The sequence below is a fragment of the Parasteatoda tepidariorum genome, chromosome 3 (assembly GCF_043381705.1).
Source record: "Parasteatoda tepidariorum isolate YZ-2023 chromosome 3, CAS_Ptep_4.0, whole genome shotgun sequence".
NCBI lineage: Eukaryota > Metazoa > Arthropoda > Arachnida > Araneae > Theridiidae > Parasteatoda > Parasteatoda tepidariorum.
The window spans coordinates 60,877,765-60,900,521 of NC_092206.1; the positions used below are offsets into that span (position 1 = coordinate 60,877,765).

Below are 22,757 nucleotides of genomic sequence, written 5' to 3' on the forward strand. Positions count from 1 at the left end.
TATTTTTGGTTTATCAACTAATTAACTTTTAATGGTTTTAATTTTTGGTGTTATGCACATTCGTTAGGTAGTTTGAATGAAAGTTTTTTCCTATTTATTGATGCTTTACTTGTTCTATTTACATTTTATCTTTTTTAAAATATATATGTACATAAATTGTTCAGTTTTTATTTTTCAGCTAGAAATTTTTTATCGGTACACTAAAATGTGATTGCCTCTGAACAATACTTAAAAAAAAATATATATATATATTTTCTATATTTGTTTATTCATTACGTCTATTCATTTCTATATTTGTATATTTATATTGAATTTCAAAACTCTTAGCTCATGGTAGTATGTTCTATAATATTAAATTTTTTTTTTTGAAAATTGATTTTGTAGTTTTCTGAATTTATAATTAGTTCTAAGTTAATTGTAAAAGTAATTTGTTTTATTTTTCCTGAAATATATTTGCTGCTATGAAATAAAAGAAGTTATCTAAAAAACCTCTATACGAAACCTATGTATAAAAATCTCTATAAGAGATCGCCTTTTTCTTTTCTGAAAAGAAAATCCTAAGTATTTACCATTTAGTAATCAGCAACAAAACAAAAAAAAGATCTAACAAGGAACTACAAAAAATTTAACAATTAATGCAAAAAAATAACAGTTAGCAACTATAAAAAATCCAGCTAACAATAAAAGACTAGTAAAAAAATTGACAGTTAATAACTAATAAAAAACAAAGCAAAAGAACAATTAAAAGATGCGAGGCTGACCAGTTGCAAAAACGTAGCCAAAGCACCATTTTTACGTCTTCGGTAACTAATTCATTGCCAAACCAAAACATCTCCTTCTTTGTATATTCGGTTTCCAGAGAAGGTATTCATAAGTTAAATACATTTAAACATGATAAAACTTCTAATACATGTTTCAAGATAAACTTTTCTTTCACCATTTTTACAAAATTTCCGTATTTTTCGGCGAAAGCGCCGCACCTCGATAAAAATGAAATTTTTAAAAAAAAAGTTATAGTAAGCGCCGCAATGGTGCTAAGCCGCGCATATCAGCATCCTTTTAGAAGAGACCTTTAAATTACCATTTAGAGTATCTGTATAATAAAAAATTTAATTTTTTTATGCATTTCATAAAGTAAAGTTTTAATTTCTAAATTATAATAAAAAATTTCTTTTTCAGCAAAAAAAAGCAACAACAAAAAAAGTTTTCTCTTTCAGCAAAAAAGAAAACAAAACTATATAAAATAAAGTTGTTCTTACCAGTTGGCACCGCGCCAAAAAACAGAAGAACAGCAAAAAAAATATTTATATGTTCAGTAGCTGAATTAAGGCTGAACTGATTACAGAAATCCCTAAAACGATGTAATAAGAAAGAATAAAATAAAAATTTATTAAAAGAAAGATTTTAAAATTTATTGCCGTTAAGAATTTGAGGAAAAACTAATACATAATAACGATACAGCTAATAATAACGAAATAACTAATAATAACAAGAATAAGAAATAACTAAGCAGGCCCCAAAAAAATTCTGAAGGAATTAGCAAAGGGGAAATAAGTTTCACTTTCACAATCTTTGAGGGTAGAGTTATAGTGGGTAGAATGCCCTCTCCTTCAATGGAAATAGTAACCCAATGTGACTCAACTTAGAAAGAGAGAAGAAAATGTTTAAAAGAGAGGTGTACCCCCACCTTCTCCACGCGTCATTTCTATTAGAGCTGTTTAGGAGGAATCAATCAGTTATATTTTAAAGGGGTTGGGGAAAAGAAAAGGGTATGGGACCCCTAATCCAGCATTCCAAAATTCGGCACTTAATCTGATCTAATCTTTTTCGTTTTTTCTGTAAGAAATTTATATTGATAAGACAAAAAAAATCAGCTATATTCTTTTTATTTTGAATTTTATTCTGTTGAAGTAACTTACTTTATTTTATCTTTTAAAAATAAAAAAGAAGCTTGAAGAAAAAAAAAAAAATCTGTATCAAAGGAAACATCTGTTTCTAAAGCAGTTTAAAATAAAGTGAGAAGTAAAAACACCCGCATTTCCAATGAACAAAATAAAGAAATGGAAGTTGGAAAAAACTGATCAATCAATCTTGACAGCTGTGCTTTACTGCCCCCGAATTTCCCTCCTCTGTTTGACCATAAATTGGCCACACCCAGTTGACATTGAAACTACCACATGGACAATAAAATGAATTTATCCCTTTTGCGATTTTTTATTCGATTCATTAATTTTTTTTATTTTGCCGCTTTTTATTTTTTCTTGTTAATTGTTGCTTGCTTGCTTTTTTTCTTTTTTTATCGTTATTAATTTTTAGCTTGTTTTTTGTTGCTATTCATTGTTAGTTTGTTAGCATTTAGTTTAAAAAGCTTTTTTTTTTTCTTGCGAGGTAAGCGTCTTTTGTTAAAACAAAATGTTATCTAAAAGAAAAAACGAGAACTATGATCTCGCTCCAAAGAAGAAACGATTATTTCTTCTTCATAGGATTCTGATTATTTCTTCTTCTCTTATGATGGGCCAGTTTTAAATTCACCCCATCATAATCTATGATCGAAACTTGACTAAATTTATTGGTTTTTCTGAAATTAACAGTGGAATTGAATTATAGTAATATTTGGGGGCCATATTGGAATTTCCGAAAGAGATCCGAAGTGCGGCATTTCGTCAGTCCCGTGAGTGTCGGATTTAGGGTCCTATTCTTCCTTTTCTGTTCACTTAAATTACAATTGCTAAGGCGCTAAATAGATTTCTAGCTTGCGATTTTTCTTCAAGCTGGGGGTGGATACAAGATGCATACCTTTTAAATTTTCTCCTTATGCGATGTTTTTTTAAAATTATTATTTCGTTTATTTATTTTCTTACAGGCTGCTGCCGAAAGTTAGCTAAGAATTGGCGATGTTCTGCAGCAGATCGCGATACGGGCGAATATTTCGTCGACTTCGTTATTAATTTTTTTTAATAGTCAGAAAATTATTTCTTAAATAACTTTCCTTGACAAATTTTTTTGCTACAAAAAAAAATATTTCGTCGGAAGCGCCGCTGCATCGGAAGCGCCGCATGCAGGAAAAAAACAACTTTTTTTTCGATAGCGCCGCGGCTCTTCCGCCGAAAAATACGGTTATTCATATTTGTACGTACATTTAAACTGTAATTCCAAAATAGCGAACTACTTTTCGGTGAAACGAAGTATAAGTGAAATTAAATTTTTTTGAAAATGAAAAAACTGTACATTTCAAAAGTATCTTNTTTTTTTTTTTTTTTTTTTTTTTTTTTTTTTTTTTTTTTTTTTTTTTTTTTTTTTTTTAAGCAGTAGATATCTTGGCTAAGGGAAAAAATTCAGCTATTTTAACATATAATTGGTGTTTAAGAATTTAAATTTTTTGTAATAAATACATGGTCATATCAATAAATTGTATTTTTCAAAAGAAAAAGGTTATTTAGAATTGTAGTTTTTAAATCTTAATTTATAAGAAACAAAACAAAAAGGAACAACATTGAAATTCATTTTAATAAAATTTTTAAAATTTATTTACACACAAAATATTTATTTATATAAGAAAATATTGTCTTATTTACTTTTATTCTAAACTCTTCAAATTTGAATTTAAGATTTTAAATCATTTTGAGTGCTTATACAAACAAGTGAATAATAAGATTCAGAAGACTATATTAAAAAAAATATATATATAGGGTTAATTTGGTTTACAGTGTTTTTGTATTTGTTTATTTTCGGAAATTAATCTGTACATTTTCGGTAATTACATTATTTATTAGATTTAGGAGAAGGTTATAGTATACAACATATGATCCCAAAGACTATCATTTTCAAAACATATTTTAAAAGATAAAATTATTAGATATTATTGATATTAGTATGATCGGTCCAATAGTGGCTATTGAGTTTTGAAATTGAAATTATATAGTAATAAAAAATTTGTGAAATTATAAAATTTCCCAATCTTTGTATACTTAAAGTATTTTTTTAATTTTATGGGAAATCTATCTTTTGTGTATTTTCATTATATTTCTAGAATAACAATTAAACATGAAAAACAAGACCTCTGAGTTTGAAAAGAAGTGTATTTGTTTTAATATATTTCTCCATTTAAGTAAAATTTTTGTTTCAGAAAAGAAAAAAAGTCGTCCCGATTCAGTTGATTGTACACCATTAGATTACATCTTGCCTGGCTCTTCTGAACTTCCTTTATTACCATTACAGCCTTATTCCAAAGATCTCAAAGTAATTATTTTAAGAGTTTATTTGTTTATAATAAAATGAAGTTATAAATTTTAAAGATTTAAAATTTTATTTCACTACTAGATCTTTTATTGTGGTGACTTAATTTTGAAAAACATTCTCTCATACTCTTTTAACCTAATTGTTTTTTTAATGTTCTAATTTGCTTTTTTTCATTAATATTAGCCTTAGTATCTATTTTTTAATTAAATAGTGTATATTTAAACTTATATGGAATTGTTATTATCAAAGATTTTTATTATGTATGTAATATATGTATATATGTAAACTTTTCAGAAAATAGGAGAGGGGTAGACTAAAATAAACTGAACAATTACAATTTGTAAGACGATTTAAAAGTGAACTTTATATTTTTCTCAGTTTAAGAAAGAAAATTCTCTTAAATTTTTAAATGACAAAAAGTTTTGAAGTTCAAATGTTCAAAATGCCTTTAATGGCTATGTTTTTTGTCTGTGTTAATTTGTTTTAAATTCTTGTTTTATAAAAATCAAGGATAGAAATCAAACTATATTTGAATACTTTTAATATTAAATGTTTTACTTCTTAAATTGGAACCTCATACCCAGAAAAATCTAATTTAATGTTACCCACTCGCTACTCTCTTAATTTAACATTATCTCTCTCTGGCATAAAGTGGGTATATCAAAACATGTTCTTTTAATGCATTAAAGTAGGAAAACAACCAAAGAAAATAGATAAGTTAAGCTTCCTATTTAATCTATATGACTCCAAGGTATATAAAATAAATAAAAATTTTCGGTAAAATTTAATGGTTTGGTTTTAGAGCCTTCTTTGACAAAAGTGTGATTTTATACCCACCTGACCTTATGTATCTAATATTGGCAAATATGACAATTTATTATTGAAATATTGCAGATTACTCCTGCCATAAAAGTACTGACAATAAGTGGTTGGAATCCTCCCCCTGGCATACGAAAGCTGCGTGGTAAATATTTCATTATACAATTCAAAAGCCCTGTTCTATATTTTGCTGCTCATTTTCTATTCTATCTGTATGCTAGACATTGAATTTTAAATCTTAATTTCAGAGACCTTTTTTTATTTAATAAGTAAAAGAAAATAATAATTTTATTGATGCCAGAAATTAAAATAAAGGAATACAAAGAATATGCTCACATTAATGCTATTCTATAAATTGTAGAAAATATTAATTAAGGTTGACAAGGTATTAATAATTGTAATTTAAGATGGGGTCTGTATCTGAGCAACTGTTTCCTGATTCTTCAGTTTTTACGGCTGAATGTTATGCTATTTTAGTAGCCCTTAACTTTATTTTTGAACAAACTTATCTAAAGTGGATAATTTATACTGACTCTCATAATTTTATCTCAAGTATATATCACATCGGTCTAAACCCAGTTATTCTAAAAATCCAAAAGTGCATCACACGACTATGACAGGTTTCGATATTTCACACTGGAATGAATGTGCTGATGTAGTTCCGAGAAGTACTCATAATATAAGTAGGAATGTTTTAGTGCCATTAGATATCAAGCAAATATATAAATCTTTAGTACTTCAAGCCTGGAAAGAGCTCTGGAATACACAAAATAATAACATTATATGAAAAAAATTAAGGTGCAGGCTTGTAGTCTATACTGTACCGGTTTTCTTTTTTTCTCACATAGGGGCAACAAAATTATTTTAAAGAACTATTGTGGATTTATTTTTTAAAAAAATAGACTGTTAAATTTTTTTTAGGTGACTTACTTTACTTATACGTTGTTACTGCTGAAGACAAAAGGCTTCATCTTACAGCATCTACTCGTGGCTTCTACATAAATCAGTAGGTGTAAATTCAGTTCTTGATTTATTGTATTAAGAGAGTAATTTGTACATTAAGTTTCCTGTTTTCTAGTAATTCGAGGAAAATAAACTTATTTTCTAAGAGTCCTCAAATAATTTGTTAATTAAACTTATCAAAGCAAAACTTTGTTTTGATGTGTGCTTGTACAAGATATTGTTGTATGTGATTCATAGAATACATTAATAGAATCTTGATTTATAATTGTATCCGATTCATATTAGAAAATCTAAATTTCTCAATATTTTGAGAGAATTAAAGAAATTTGATTAAGCATTTAAACAAAATGTATTATTCAAGATAACTTAAAATAAAATGCATAATACACTATGCATTTTATTTTAAAAGTTATTTTGAAAATTTAACTATCTAGTTATTTGTGGAATTTTTGTATTCAAATTTTCTTGTTTCTCTAAATAACATTGAAAAAAGCAATCTGTGCAACAAAGCAATCCAACCCTAACCCGAATTTAAATTTGGATTGACAGTTAATATTTACTAAATCTTAAATTTATTTCCAAGCCAGTAATAATGTGTTACAAGTCTCAAAATTAAAATTCTTATAGTAATTTTTATTCATGAAGATTCAATGCCTTTTCTATGGTTTGTCTCACTCTTTTAAATTAACTCTCCAGTAAAACCGAATAGTTTGTATTGAATAAGGTAAAAAGGAAATGTCAGTTTTTATTATAGCTAAGCAACTGAATTAAAGTGAGTGCATAGCAAAATTTTATTTACTTTTTCTTTCTGAAATTATGTATCACTTTGATATGATATAGCAGATCACGATCAGAGCTATTGACTGATTTATCAACCAACCAGTATTTTTACTACCAAGTGCCATAAGTTTCTTTTCCACTTACCTGAAAAATAGGCTTTAAATATTTTAAAGTACATTTTAGGTACAAGGCTCAACATTTGCTGTTGTCCAGATAAAAACAATTTTAAGTTCTTAGGCTCTTAATCTTAGTTCTTAGGTTTTAGGCTCTTAGCTTTAAAATTAAGTTGATATGATTTTGTGTACAATATTTCCTATATTTTATTTTCATTACCTAATTAATGTGTAAGTGGTTTTCATTCTTTTTTAGTAAAAGTAAAATTAAACATGCATATTTTTTCTTAAGTTTAAAGAAATAAAAAAAAAGGATTGAAAAAATATATTTTATCAGAAAAGGTTTTTTATTATATGAAATCGCTTTTTATTTTTAAAGAACCACAGATGAAGAGTTCAATCCAAAACCTGCCACCCCCAAGCTAATATTCCATTCACTTGCAGATTTATTGGGACAGGTAAGAAATTCTAATATACTTTTGATTATTACTAGAGAAAAAATATAAAGTTTATAAAATTTTATTAATATTTTGTGTGTATTTTTAATTTCAAATATAATTTCTACCTTTTTTTTTATTGACTTTTTACATTTATAGATTTATTTAAAAAAAATTGTTTGGTCGTGTGATTTACAAATTGTTTGAAATTACTTGTAGGTCAGTCCGACGTTTAAGAGAAACTTTAATTTAATACAAAAGAAGAGAACACAAAGACATCCCTTTGAGCGGGTAGCTACGCCCTATCAAGTTTATACATGGGCTGCACCAAATCTAGAACATACTATTGATTCCATTCGAGCAGAAGATGGTAAGTACATTAGTAGTGCTCCGTAATAAAATTTTAAGAGAGTTTTTGATAGTTATACAGGTCTCCTAAAAATGGTAACCTTTGATAACAAGAAAGCTTATTTGAAAGTAGCTTTAGAAACTTAATTTTTTTTCTTAAGGTAATGTTAATATTGAAAATGTTATATTTAACATATACAAAGCAAGAGATTGGCGAAGGCTGTAGCAGATTCAGCGTTACCCAGGGTGCACCACAAGGAGGCCTGCCACACTACACCCCTAACCCTCGAATTTAAGTGTAAACAACGCATTGACTCTCTTTGTTCTGGAAGAGAGGTAGTCCTCCAGTGGATCCCTGGCTACTGTGGCATTTACGGAAATGAACGGGCTGATATGTTGACTAGAGAGGCTTCAGCATTGATTAAATTCTTCAGCACTGATTAACATTAAATTCTTCTCATCCAGTTCCCCTTAGAAATGCAAGGTGGCTTCTTAAGGGCAAATGCAAGCACAGAACAATATCTGCTCTTTGGGACTTAGCTGATGGAAAATCCTGGACTAGCCTTCTTGATGGCCAGCAGCGCTCCCACCTTTCCCTCCTTCCCAGAGTTGAGGGAGTTACTTGCCTTAGATTAATTACTGGACATGACTACTTGCAGGCCCATTTATTTAAAATTAACTTGGTCAATTCACCTCTTTGTGTGCTCTGTAACACTTCGCCTGTGACTGGGGAGCATTTATTTGATTGCCCCTCTCTTCTCGACATTCGTTCCTGTGATGACTTTTGTGCCCTCTCACCTTCTGGAGTTACTTCAGTGTTGTATTGGACTGCAAGACGCCTTATGTCTGAGAAGACAATGGCGGGCGTAATTTTTTTAAAAAAAAACATTTACAAAGCATAACATATACAATATATGCATATGTATTTCAAATTTAAGCTATTGCAGATAATTTTAAAAATACAGTAATTATTGAAATTAATGCTCTTTCTTAATGAATTTCTCATACTGTAAGTAAATTTGTTAAATTGAGTAAAGTAAACTTTAAAAATAAAGGTTTACATAACTTTTGACTACCTTTTTTAATAATTTAAAATTAACTTTTTTCACAAATTTTTAGATTTTCTTTTATTTTTTTGTAAAATTTATAAAAACTTAATTGTAGAAAATTTAAAATGAATTAATTACTTTGGAAATTTTTTGTTTGTTTTCCGTTGCATGATATTTTTGTATCTATGATTTCAAGTTTGCTCTTTCAATGCTATAGTTTTTTAAATGAAATGTTTAGTTTATTTTAGTCAAAATGTGTGCGTATAAAACTTTATTTAAAACAGGGAGTCGCATAAATGTTGTGACAGACTTCTGGAGAAGTTCTGGCACACCGTGAGCAAAGATCAAATATTTGTATGCGTGCAACAAAAAATTTGTTCCCCATTGTTTTCTTTTACCAATTGACATAGTGCTAAGTGGTAATTTTATTACTTATCTTTTAGCTTTTTCTGCTAAATTGGGTTATGAGGAACATATACCTGGTCAGACAAGAGACTGGAATGAAGAACTTCAAACAACTAGAGAATTATCTAGAAAATCTTTACCAGAACGTCTTATTCGAGAAAGAGCCATCTTTAAAGTGCACAGCGACTTTGTTACTGCTGCTACTCGAGGTGCCATGGCTGTCGTGGATGGCAATGTTATGGCTCTAAATCCTGGAGAAGAAACAAAGTATGCCTTGCTTTCTTATTAACAGCTATTTTATTCAATTACTTCTATTTTTCTGTATTATTTATCCTGATGTACTTTTACAATGTGTTTTTTATTATAGAATGCAGATGTTTATTTGGAACAACATATTCTTTAGTCTCGGATTTGATGTTCGTGATCATTATAAGGAAGTTGGGGGAGATGCTGCTGCATTTTCAGCTCCAGTAAGTTTTAAAAACAAATGTTTGCCAGTACTCTAGTTATAACATAAAAATACTTAGTGTCTTCTAAGTTATATTTTATTTCTTGATATTTTCAGAATAATGATTTGCAAGGTGTCCGTGCATATAATGCTGTAGATATAGAAGGCCTTTATACCTTGGGTACTGTTGTGATAGACTATCGTGGCTATCGAGTTACGGCCCAATCAATTATTCCAGGTAAGATGACAAATCACATGCTCTTATTTCAACAACTAAACCAATTTAATAAAAATTTATATCTGCAGTGAGTGTTTTGTGATGAGTTTTAAATGACATTCATTTTATTGATGCTAATTATTTTCTTTTAAAAAGACAGAATTGTATTTTAAATGCAGTCACTTGTTTGTGAGCCCTGATATACAAAATCAAGACCCATTTAACAAATAATTGAATTAGTTTTTTAAAGGCTAAATGAACTTTCTTATGAGTATTCCTTTGATTCATTTAGAAATTTTGCTGAAACTCCTAGAAAATCATTTTAATAAATTTATCAAAAAAAAAAAACATGAAAATTCTATTTTTAAAATTATTAAAGTGTTTAAATAGTTCTTTTAGTTCACGAAATGTGGGTATGAAATGTAAAACATATCTAAGATATTTTAAAATGTTAATCCCAAGGTAATACTATTGATTCAATTCAAACTGTTTAAACTTTTATTAGAAAAATGATTATATATTTGTTTTCCCATAGTTTGTACTTTAATTACCTCATTAATTTTTAAAAAATATCCTGCCTTGTTTTTTTTATTTATGACTCACGTTAAAATATATGTTTCGCTTGATGCATTTTAACTGTAACTTCTTTTAAGATTTAAACTTGCATAAATTTAAAAAATATTAAATTTTCAGGTATTCTTGAACGAGAACAAGAGCATTCTGTTGTCTATGGTTCTGTAGATTTTGGAAAGACTGTTCTTAGTCATCCTAAATATCTGGAAATGGTAATTAAGACAAAAGATTATTATGAAATAAAATATATTTGATTATTTCTTTATTTGAAATTCTTTTTTTAAAATTTTTTTTTTTAATGTTTGAATATTTTTGTTTAGCTCAATAAAGCTGGACAACCACTGAAAATTCTTCCACATTCGTAAGTGAAATACTTAATGTTTTAAATTTTGCTATCGATAAATTCAATTTTACAACTAATTACAAACAGCAGAGTGTAATGTTTTCAAAGAAGTTTCTTGAAATTGAAAGTAAATTTCTTATTTTTTTTAAAATTTTTTGGAACAATATATAACAATTTTGGAACAAGTTATATCTTGGAACAATATATTTTGAAACAACTCTAATCTTTCTTTGAAGGGTAGTATATTGTAAGTATATATTGTAATTTTCACAGGAGCAAGTTAAATTACTAATATTTAAGATGTCATTGTTAAATATGTAGAATGTTAATGTTAAGTAAGCTTTTAAATACTTAGGAATATATTTGTTTTTTTCTTCTTTTACTAATTTAGTTGTTTTTCAGTGTTTTGAATGAAAAAGATGAAGAGGTTGAGCTTTGTTCTTCTGTGGAGTGTAAAGTAAGCAATTTATCTTATTTGCATGTTATTAGTTTATTTAAAGCTTGTAAAGTCAGTTTCAGTAATTTCTTTTTCACACAACTAAAGTTCTATATAATAGCAATCTGTTTTTAAGTTAAAAAACCTTAGATAATTAAAATTCAGATTTTTGGGAGGTTTGCCAAGCTTGTTGTAAATGGCAGTATCAATATATACTACTTATCCACAATGTAGCCAATGTGAATCAGTTATGTATTTGCAGACTATGCTCAGTGTAACAATTTCTGTGGCCTAAACAAAACGAAAAAAGAAAAGACGTTATAACTAAAGCCCGGAATTTCAGGCAATAAGAAATGCAAAAATAGGCAGGCAAAAAGGCATTTAAAAAGCTTGAAAAAGGCACTTAAAATTTGAGCAAAATGGTAGTTGGTAATGCCTAAAAGCCCGTATAGGTATCCAAGGTATAAAAAAAGTTGCCAGAAGTATCCGGTATACCTACATATTCATTTTACTCGACTGTCGTAGCAATAGTACAAAAGAAGTGGACATAATTGCACAAAAAAAAAACAACCTCAACTGCGTAAGTGTGAAATATAAATTGAAAACTCATACTTACAATAATATTGCATGCAGATTTATTCTAATGATTGGTTGTTGTTGCACATCACAACTAGATGCTTTTTCAAATTTTCGAAAGAGAAATTTTGTCTCCTGTCAGTCAATATAGTTTTAAACAAAGAGAAGGATCTTTCTACTTCGACAGAAGTTATGGGCGCGTACCTAAAACAACTTGCCATGGTAGGAGATATGGTAAGTTCAACTGTAGTATCACCAGAAAGTACTTTTGCAATGTCCTTGATGCATTCAAAGTCTGTATTTGCAGAGATGACGTTTTCACATTTCTTCCTTATTATGTCACCAGATGGTCCAGGCACAGACATTAGTTCTTCAATAGTATTGTCGAAAATCTTTAGTGACTCGGACAAAGACATATTTCTTTTTTCCATGTGTTCAATAGCTCCAGGGAGCTTCCCAAAATAAGTTGAAATAAAAGTCAGTTCATTTTTAATTTTAGAACTGCTAAGCAGATTTTTACTTTTTCTTATGGATATTGCCTCTTCATCCGAAAAGCTGGTAAGGACTCGAGTAACTTCCTCAAAATTTGTGCAGTAGTATGAGACTGCTGAAATCCATGTTCCCCATCTCGTAAGGATCGGTTTAGGAGGTAATTGAATGTCTGGTGCAATTTCTTTGAACACTTGAACTCTTGAAGGGGCTTTCACAAATACTTTTTTCACACTAGAAACAAGCGAGTCTACCTCAGGATAGAGACCTCTTACTTCCTCTGCTATCCTGTGCAATGCATGAGCAAGGCACGTTAGATGGATCATATTAGGAAATAAAACTTTTAAGGCATTTCCAGCTTTTTTCATGTAGGAGGCTGCATCTGTAAGAAATAATAGCACTCTTTCATGCTCAGTACCATTTGGCCAAAGTAAAGCCAGTGCATTAGTGAACAACTGTGCAATTGTAGTACTGTTAGTCTTTTGCAACTGTTCAGATGTCAACAAAAAGATTTTATGTTTTTCAAATGGGTCCATAACACCAACAATAACATTCGCAACATATCGTCCAGTTACATCTGTCGTTTCATCTATAGATAGCCATATGTTTTTCGTTCCGATTTCATTTTGAATAGTTTTAAGAACTTCGGTATAACAGTCATCTAAATAAGTTTTCCTTAAAGTTGATTCACAGGGCACACTTTGATTCGTATATTTTTGCAAAAAAGCTCGTATACTTTTATTTTCAAGTTTCCACAGCGGAATGCCGGCATCTACAAATGATCTGCATAAATCCATTGCAAATTCCGATTTGCGAGAAGATAATTGAAAACAGGTGGAAATCAGAGTCGATGTTTTCCCATCTTTTTTATCTTTTGCTGTTTTATGCTTAGATGTCTCCAAGTGCTGAGATATAAAATACTTCTTCTCAAAATTTACTGACTTCTCGCATGCCTTACAAAACAGAATGCTCCCATCAGTAGAAAACACATCCGACCCAAATTCTTTCACAAAACTGTCCAGTTTTTTGCTTGTGCAGGCTTTTACTTTAGGCATTTTAGAAATAACTAGTATACTAGAAAACTTTTTCGTGCTCCTGCTACAATGTGCTCAACCAGCTTGGTGAATTCGTTTTGTAGATAAGAGAGCATACGAGTTATTCGATGGTGTAGGCTATATGGGCCGTAAGTAAGAATAAATTCTATTGACTGTAAGTAAAAATAACTCCAATCTTTTCACTCCCTTTCTCTCTCTCCTTGCAAAGCGCATCGGGCGAAGGTGACGCCACGACGAAGGTGACGCCACGAAGAGACGGAGAGAAAATATTAATAAGACAAAAGGAATAAAGTCCTAATCTCTATAAATGCATTACAATACGTCGGATGACAGTCAACCATTTCTGTACTTCAAAATTTCTTCATTTTGCGTTTATGCTCGGTCAAAAGCACAAAAAGCTTTGCAGAAAAATTTTAAATTAGACAGAAATAGGCATTTATGAACAAAAGGAAAGAAAAAGGCATTTTCAGAAGAAAACGTTTAAAAAAGGCAGAAAAGGGCATTTATGGCATTTTGCCTGAACTTCCGGGCTCTAGTTATAGCATTAGGTTGCATCGTCGTGAAGACACAACTAAAGCAAATCATAAATACTGGACTTATTTTGAGAAAAATATACTATACATTGACAAGATATAAAACTGATAGGATAATTGACATTAGGAGCACTAAGGTTAAAAATACTTTTGATTTATTTCAAGTGACATCTTTACTATATATAATTTTTTAAAATTCATTCAATGCTTTTTGTAGAGTTAGTAATTTTCTTTTCGAGAATGATTGTGTGAAATCAAAACACCTTGTTCGCTTGTCATTAGAATTATTTCACAATTTTTATTTCTTATAAACAAAGTGCTTTCTATGAATTGGAATATTTTGAATAATTTGTGGTTTTACTGTAATTCTTCTATCTAAATAGTAATTTTATTCCTATAAATAGTTGTGATCACAATAAAATGACACCATTGAATTTTCCTAATTATTTGTAACCCTTTCCAATTGATCATTTATAATTGTGTTATTTTTCATTTTAAACTTATTGTGTTCAAAATTTTTGTTGTAAACTTAAAATTTTAATTGTATATCATTCTTTCAAAGGGTATTATTGGAAATGATGGAAGGCATTATATTTTGGATCTTTTGAGAACTTTTCCACCTGATGTTAATTTCTTAACTCGTAAGTTTTTTGTTTTAAATAATTAAATTACTAACTTTAACATAAAATAACACATGTTGATTACTTTTAACTAAATATTACATTAATAGGCTACTTACCAAATCTGAAACTACAGCAATTTTTATTGCAGTCTTCATATTTTTTGTATTTAAATAAAAAATATAGTTTCCTTAAATATCTCTAATTTGCAAATCTGCATATCAGTTAATGGTCTACAAGTGGTTTTAATAATTAAAGTGGGACATTGATTTAAGTTTCATTGTTTTTTTGTACAATGTATTTTTTAAAATTTATTTTAAATAGTTAGAAAAAGGAGGGCATTATAAAATCTTATTTAATATTTTTTAGTATTATTTGAGACATTACTTTAAAGAATTTAAAATTTTTTTAACTGTTCAAAGTTTAGCATATTTATATTGATAACTTGATGCATGCTAATTTTTACTATGGTACCAAATCTTTTAAGTTCAGTATCAGAAATATCTTATCATTCTTTTTTTTATTGCATTCTTTTTACATTTCAGTGTATTTTTTTTAATTTTATATTTTATCTATTTGTATATTTATCTATATTAAAGAAGTTCAGAATTATTTACTGTTCAGTCTAGTTCTTAGTTGTGAAATAGCACTAGAAATTTTTTTGTGTCTCTATTTCCTTTGTTATTATAATAAATATTTCAAAGTAAAACATGTTCAGCAATATTAATTAAAAATAAGAAATATTTAATTTTCAGTTTTGAAGTGTTTAAAATTTTCTTTTATTTGTTTAGTTGAAGATGAAGAGTTATCAAAAGAAGCTCAAACATTAGGTTTTCCACGTTCTCACAAACATAAATTATGCTGTTTAAGGCAAGAATTAATTGATGCATTTGTTGAGTAAGTTGGTTTTTAATATTTGCGTTTATTTATGCTGAATAATAAAATCATAATCTTAATAATTTATAGTCATATAATAGTCATAAAGTCAAAAATTTTTACATAATTAAAAAATTTTCAAGTTAAAAAGTTAAGCGAGCAAAGAAAGATTTGATGGGATAGATACTTAGCATTTCATAACAGAAAGCTAAGAATGAGTGTATTTCACAGATTTTGATTAAGTACTGTTGGACAATAGAAAAAACAATTAAATAAAATATTTATTTATTAAGCCACATATTAAATAAATTTTAAAAAAATTTTCATTCGAAACCAAAAGCCCCAGTCTCATTTTGTTCTAAGAAAAAAACATTTTTTCCTCACATTTTTTATATTGGCAATGCATGTTATCTTGTTTCTTTTTTATTATCTTGCTTTTATCGAATTTGTCAAGTTCTGACATATAATATAGAATTTCGCATTAGTTAATGATTAATCTTTCGTAGATTTTAATTGTGAAATGTTTAAAATAAGCTACTGATTTCTTACAATCAACAATTGAAAATGTAATCAAAATGTCAAAACCATTTGTTTTCACAGCAATGTATTTTTTTTCAACCTCTTCCTCTATTTAGTTTTTTGTTACAAAAATGTATGATATTGTAATTTATCTAATTTTAATTTTTTGAAGGTGAATACCTCTTGCTGATAGGAAAAAGTTGTAATTCTTGAAGTAAAAATTTAGTGTGAATGTTTTAAAAATACTTCATTTAATATTAGGAAATTTAACACTAAACATACGAACACTTTACAATACAATAACCAGTCTTTCGACCAGCTATGGTATGTTTAATGTTGAAAAGAGAATAAAAAACTTACTCATAATTTAAATCACATTAGTTAAACCCTGAAATATTTTGTCATGCCTAGTTCTGTGGAAGCTACTTTATTTTTAAAAATTTAATAAAAGAATAGTTTAATTTCTGCTTGTGTAATAAGAAGCAAAACACTGGAAATGTTACTTTTTGAAATGATAAAGGTATCAGCTAAAATTTTTATTTTTCAATATTTTATTTTGTTTTCAGACACAGATACATGATGTTCATCAAATTAGCTGCTTTCCATTTGCAACAAATTGGGTTAAAGAATTTGTTTGAGAAGGTAATATATTAATCACACAATCTAGCTTCATTATGGGTTATTTTCTAGCTTAGAAAAAATACTACTGATTTAATCTCAATTCAATAAAACAAGGAGAAATCTCTGACAGTATATTTTATTAAACTTTAGGGACACTTAATTTTGGCACACCCTATATATTAAATTTCTTGATAACAAAGGCATTAGAATTTGAAACTTGGTGTGTCTTAATCCTTATTATTTAAGATGTACATATTTCCAGATTTGTTAGCAAATATTAGAAAAATAAATCAAACATCGGAATTTTCACATTAAATTTTTATGAGGAGAAAACAATTTCTTTCAGACTTTGTACTAAATTTGTTTATTTATTCAATTTTAATTTATATACTGTTGTTGATTTTAAAAATATTATGGATCTTCCTGAATTCAGAATTTGCAAAGTCATATTGTTGCAGCACGGAGTGAGTTCAGTAAGCAAGAATCAACCACTTTGTTCAATAAGAAATAAAAATACCAATATGACATCAGTTGTATATAAAAGAGTACTCGCGTTGAATGCATATTAAATAGCTAAACATTCCTCTATCCATTGATTTATAGTTTGTTGTATCATCCATTGCTTTTCATTGGAAATATTTAAAATCTACTCTTTGATTATATTTTTATAAAATCCTCATTTTATTTATAGATTTTAATTTATAAATTATAATATTGACAATTTTAATTCTTTAAAAAAGGTAATTTTTTAAATTAAATCTATTTTAGCTGTTTCTATCAAATGGTTAAATGCTACAAATGTTTAACCCTTTTGAAGGCAGTGGTAAGTATACTTACCACCACGTTTTACCACTTTTAATTTAGGTTTCCATTTTTCAATAACTTCAGCTTTCTTGAAGTGAGTTTGAATAAAATTGGTAACCATTTGTCACTTTTAAAAAACGTATAAAAGTTATAAAATACATAATTCCTTTTGAAGTTTGTAGCATTTAAGGAATTTATTTTATAAATAAAGAAAAATAAAAGTCAGTAAGTTCCTAATAGGTCATGTTAAATATATTTACCACCAAAAAAAATGGCATTTTAATAAACTAAATGAGTTTTTTTTTTTAATATCAGTTACTGTTCTTAAAACAATTTCAATTCCAAAAATACTTTAATTTACCTTTACTAGAAGTAAAGGGCCCATTAAAGGGTTAATATGAAATATGTGAAGGAAAAAAAAAATCCCTATTTTATTTTAAAAAAGATCATTGTTATGTTACATTTGTTAATATTAAAATCTTAATTTTCATTTTTAAATGTTGGCAGATAAGCTCTTATTGAATATTAAAGTAACAAATGTTTTATTAATTGATATTCTTTTCAGAATATGCAATTATTTAAAAATAGTTGTTAGAAACTGTCTTAAAAGAAAGAAAAACATTCCAATTTGAATAGCTATTACTCTTTTTACCTTTATATCTTCTTTTGGAATGTTAAGATTTTCTTTTATTCATTAATTTTTAAATGTGGTAAAACTAAAGTGAATGATTTGAATATAGCATGATAAAATTTCTTTTGTATTCCAGAAATAACATAAATGTTCTCTTAACTTTTATGAATTTTTGAAAATTCTTCTTGTTTGACCTTTTTAAATGTTAAAAATAATTTCTTACAGAAGCCAGAAAAAGAAGATGCCTCTGCACCAAACATAGAGGAAGTAAAAACTAATTCTGATGAAGAGACAGGTGAAAAGAATATGTTGAATGAAGTGCCTACTATTAATGATTCTGAAGATGGTAAAATAAATTTAGAAGCTGATGAATATAAAAAGATTGTAGAGTCTATAACAAATAAAGATAAATCTGAAAGTAAGTCTTAACAGTTTTGTACATAAATAATATTATCCTACAGTTATTATTTCACAGAATATTTTATCAAAGGCTTACAATTCATGAATTTTTGTATGTATTATTTTTTTATTTGTTTATTGCAATATAAGCTTATTTACAAAAGTCAAGTCAACATAATTAGAACTTTCTAAATTATGACTTTTTAAATATTTTGTTTTTATTCTATCATATTATTAAACTCTAACTAAAGTTTTTAAAATGTAGTTAACATCCTGCTTAATTATTAGTTTTTTAATCCACAATATATAAGTAAATTTGTTTTATAGTTGATAGTACCAGAGAAGTTATAAAGAAATCTGCAATAGCTGTAGGTTCATTAAAAGAAACAGGTAATATGTTGTCTTAGGATACAAAACTATTTAGTCATAATTTTTTTACATTATGTGTATTGATGAATATTTCCTGTTTTAGAGTTTGATATCAGATTTAATCCAGATGTTTACTCACCTGGTGTGAGGCATCCTAACTCTCAAGTATGAATTTTTTCTTTTATCTATTAATTTATTTTTTACACAAACTATTTAAGAATCTTATTTTTATAATAAATTTTCAGTACCACAACTTTTAAAATTATTTTTAAAGAATTTCATTTTAAAAGCCGAAATGTAATTTTTTTTTTATAAGTAGGGATGCGCCAAAAACCTCTGCCGTTATGTGTGAAGCATGTTTAATTTCGTACATGTTTAACACATGAAACGTTCCATTGCTAAAACCTTTGAAATTTCTTAAGATTCTAAAAGGGTAAAAGTCTTATAAATGCTTTATTTGAAAAAAGTTGCTTAACATTTTTTGTAAGCAATTCTGTCTTATAATCTTAGTTTTTATTTTTAAAAAGATTGAATCGAAAAGTTTTAAATTAAAGTTATATGTATTCCACGAGCAAAACATAAGGCGCTGTAATTTTTTAATCAACTTCTATATTGTTACATAGTCGTTTTTGTGTCAACTTTTTCAGAAATAAGCTGTTATTCAGTTTTTATCCGAAGTAATTTTACTCATTTATTAGTTTTTGTTTCTGTCCAGTTAAGATGGATTAAAATTAAAAAATATACAGAATAGAGTATTGCATTTAATGGCTTGGTTTGTGAGTGAATTAAAACAGCCGATTGGGGAAATGGTGAACCCAAAATATTATTTATAAATTAAAATATTAAACTCTTCATCTTAATTTCGATCAATAGTTCATTCAAGGATTAATTTTAATTCTTGACTTATGCTTCTATTTTCAGATAATTCTTTTATGGTACTTCAGAGAGAGACTTTTACACAAACAAAAGATTCTATTAATATTAATCTTAGTATATTTTTACTTTGTAAATGATAGGGATACTAGAATTTCTATTTTCGATTGTAGATATAATATATACAGTGAAACCTGCCAAGTTGACCAACCTTTGTAAGTTGGGCACCTGCATAAGTTGACCTCAATTATCAAGAACGGAATTTTTCCTATATAATATAAAGAAGCAAAACCTTTGTAACTTGACCACCTGTCTATCTTGTATGTTGACCACTGAAATAAGTCAATTTTGTCTAGGAGTATTATGAAATTCTATTCTAAAACCCTCATAAGTTGACCAGAAAAAAAAATTCAGAAAATTTTCTGTCATTTTGGCAATGTATGTTAAAATTTCACTTGTTTGGTGAAATAGTGTAAAAAGCTAATCTAAACCCTTTTGTGAGTTGACCATCAGGGGAAACTGTAAGGGGTCAGCTTTTGACCATTTCTTTCATCCGTTCATTGAAAACAGGTGTGTTAGTTGAAAAGTTGCTCTTCCAGTTGCAATAGTGAGCATTTGAATAAATGAATGCTCTGAAATATGCTTTGATCCTTTATTTATGGTCTTTGATCTTTAAGTGTAGTAAATAAATTTTAAAGTGTTCAAATAATTTTATTTTGTTAAAGTTTTCAAATTACATGTTTTCGTGTTCTGATATTTTAAGAAATTATATTTATTAAACACTTCGCATGCATAACTAACGAAATAATTTTTTTAAAAAAAATTAGTTAAATATTAGAATTATGTGTATCAAATTGAAGTTCATTCAGGATTAAACACATTTCTTACAATATTCATTTGCATATTTTCTGAATAAAATTTTTAAGTCAAGTAAAAAAATAAATAAATAAATAGCAACTTGATATAGGAAACGAAAAAGTAAACAATGACCCACTCCCTCTATAACTTGACCACTTGTCTAACTTGACCACTAAAACAATGCACCACAAGTGGTCAACTTACATAAGTTTTACTGTATTGAAATTGTAAACCTTTGAGTTTTAAAGTGTTGAATTAATTAATCCTATTAATAAAGCACAATATCAATAAGGCAATTGATGATTCTATACTTTAAAGATAATTTATAAAATTAGTTTAGTATGATTAAAAAAAAGCATTTTAAGAGAAAAGTTAGGTTACTTTCTTTTCTATAAATTCAATTTAAAAATTAAATTTTTATTTAATATTTTTTTCGGAAATTTAAATGTTCATGTTCAATTAAGTGTTTCTCTGAGCCTAAAAAATATCTTTTGTCAGGAGCAAATAACCAAGTTTAGCTTGGTTAAGAGTAATACTAAAAATAAACAAAGTAATAAATAAAGTAATAAATTTGTAAAAGTAATAAATTTGTTTTGTACTAGTTGTCATGTTAATTGAATAATTAAGTGATGAAATAAATCTTAATGAATTGATTGATATTATAAAAAGAATGAAGAATGTTAACTTTTGTTACATAGCTTAAAAATGTTTATTTTTTCATCAATATATATTTTTTATTTTATATATTTTTTTCTAGCATGTTTTATCACATTTTCTTGCTTTAATATTTCAGAGTGAAAAGTTTTTGAAGGAAAAGCAGCTTGTTAAGGATGCGGCAGAATTTTTACTAACAAATCAAATACCTGGTTTTGTAAGTTGACCTTTTTTTTTCCTAATCTACTTCTAGTATTTTTGCAAAGTATACAACTATCTTTTCAAATTTTATCTTGTTCTCTTGCAATTTTTATATTTTATGACTTAGTTAAGATCTTCAAATTCTCAGTTTTATGTTATAAAAGCATTTAAATGATATGTTATTAACATATAATTCTTTGCAAACTATTAATTAAAAAAAAATTTCCGTTCAAAAAGGTAATTTATTAGATATGAATTGAGAATAAATTTATCTAAAATGAGGACCATTTGTCCGAAGTTTCATGAAGATGGCATGTCTATAGAAATGATTGTTTAATAATTTAAGTACCAAAAATTTCCATTTGAATTTTTCTTAGTTTTTATCTTTTCACTAAAATAGATTAAAATAGCATGGAAATTAATTTTACATGGAAATTAATTTAACAATGAAATTAATTTTACATTTTTAAATTAATTTAACATGGAAAAATAACTTTGAGAGAATTATTTTGTTTTGATAAATGAATAGTGAAAGATGATTTTTAATACTCAGTAGAAAAATTTTGTTGACAAATATTTACTTTTTTGTTAGAAATTTTTGTACAATTAACTGTATTTTTTTTTTTTTTTTTTTTTTTTTTTTTTTTTTTTTTTTAGTTTTGTTTTATTTTTAAAATTTTATTATGTACAAAGAATGGCTGCTGTTGAAACTATATTAAATGCCTTATAACTGTTAAAGTTATCCCAATGTATTTATAATGTATTTTTTTGAAATGTAGCATTTTTGAACAATAATAGTGGCATAACTGAATACTTTTTATTTATTCTTAGTCGATAAGTCATTTTTCATATAGGTTTTAAAAATGCACTAAAATATAGACCTTAGAAAAAAGTATGATATTGTTAATAAAGGAATTAAATTTTTTAAGGAAGTTAATCTGTTTAAATATTCTTATAGTTTTTTTAAATTAGTTTTGATTTGTTCTGCTAGATTTTCCCTATCTCTTTGTTTTATATTCTGCTTTTATAATAAAGTTTTTTTTTTAATGAACTTTATTTTCTAGATAAGAGACTGTTTGGATCATTCGACATCTCCCATTGATGGTGTTACACTTACTGAAGCTTTACATGGACGGTAAGATGTTTTAAATAAAGGTCCCTCTTGTTACAGTTTGAATAACTGAAATTTTTTTATTTTAAAATGTTATAGAAGATTCATTCTAATTCCTGGTTTGGATGTGTATATTATGTTTATGATATAAGCATTAAACTAATTAAAAAAAATAAAGGGAGAGGACTTTTACTCTTTAACCGTACATTGTTCATTTAACAGGAGGCTCATATTTTTAGAGCGTGATGGCTCAGGGGATAGAGCGTTTGCCTTCCAATGAGGTGCACCGGGTTCGAATTCCAGCGATTACTGGTGGATACAAATTCTGCATCTGGATGGCACTAGCCACAGTACCGTATTTTTCGGCGGAAGAGCCGCGGCGCTATCGAAAAAAAAGT

At 27.4% G+C, this 22,757-nt stretch overlaps 1 protein-coding gene across 6 annotated transcripts in view; it reads left to right on the forward strand.

Moving 5' to 3' along the window:
• The window catches only part of LOC107442189 (clustered mitochondria protein homolog), a 43,469-nt gene that overhangs the window by 5,449 nt on the left and 15,263 nt on the right, over nucleotides 1-22,757 (forward strand). For all 6 annotated transcript variants that reach the window (XM_016055682.3, XM_016055686.3, XM_016055683.4 and 3 more), the window contains exons 5-23: nucleotides 4,127-4,239; nucleotides 5,134-5,203; nucleotides 5,980-6,064; nucleotides 7,294-7,372; nucleotides 7,571-7,721; nucleotides 9,192-9,420; nucleotides 9,521-9,623; nucleotides 9,719-9,839; nucleotides 10,512-10,603; nucleotides 10,712-10,752; nucleotides 11,137-11,191; nucleotides 14,386-14,464; nucleotides 15,235-15,340; nucleotides 16,405-16,480; nucleotides 18,120-18,312; nucleotides 18,621-18,683; nucleotides 18,766-18,827; nucleotides 21,187-21,264; nucleotides 22,313-22,383. In XM_016055682.3, coding sequence (XP_015911168.1) covers nucleotides 4,127-4,239; nucleotides 5,134-5,203; nucleotides 5,980-6,064; nucleotides 7,294-7,372; nucleotides 7,571-7,721; nucleotides 9,192-9,420; nucleotides 9,521-9,623; nucleotides 9,719-9,839; nucleotides 10,512-10,603; nucleotides 10,712-10,752; nucleotides 11,137-11,191; nucleotides 14,386-14,464; nucleotides 15,235-15,340; nucleotides 16,405-16,480; nucleotides 18,120-18,312; nucleotides 18,621-18,683; nucleotides 18,766-18,827; nucleotides 21,187-21,264; nucleotides 22,313-22,383 — 1,867 coding nt within the window. The remainder of the gene's footprint in view (nucleotides 1-4,126; nucleotides 4,240-5,133; nucleotides 5,204-5,979; nucleotides 6,065-7,293; nucleotides 7,373-7,570; nucleotides 7,722-9,191; nucleotides 9,421-9,520; nucleotides 9,624-9,718; nucleotides 9,840-10,511; nucleotides 10,604-10,711; nucleotides 10,753-11,136; nucleotides 11,192-14,385; nucleotides 14,465-15,234; nucleotides 15,341-16,404; nucleotides 16,481-18,119; nucleotides 18,313-18,620; nucleotides 18,684-18,765; nucleotides 18,828-21,186; nucleotides 21,265-22,312; nucleotides 22,384-22,757) is intronic.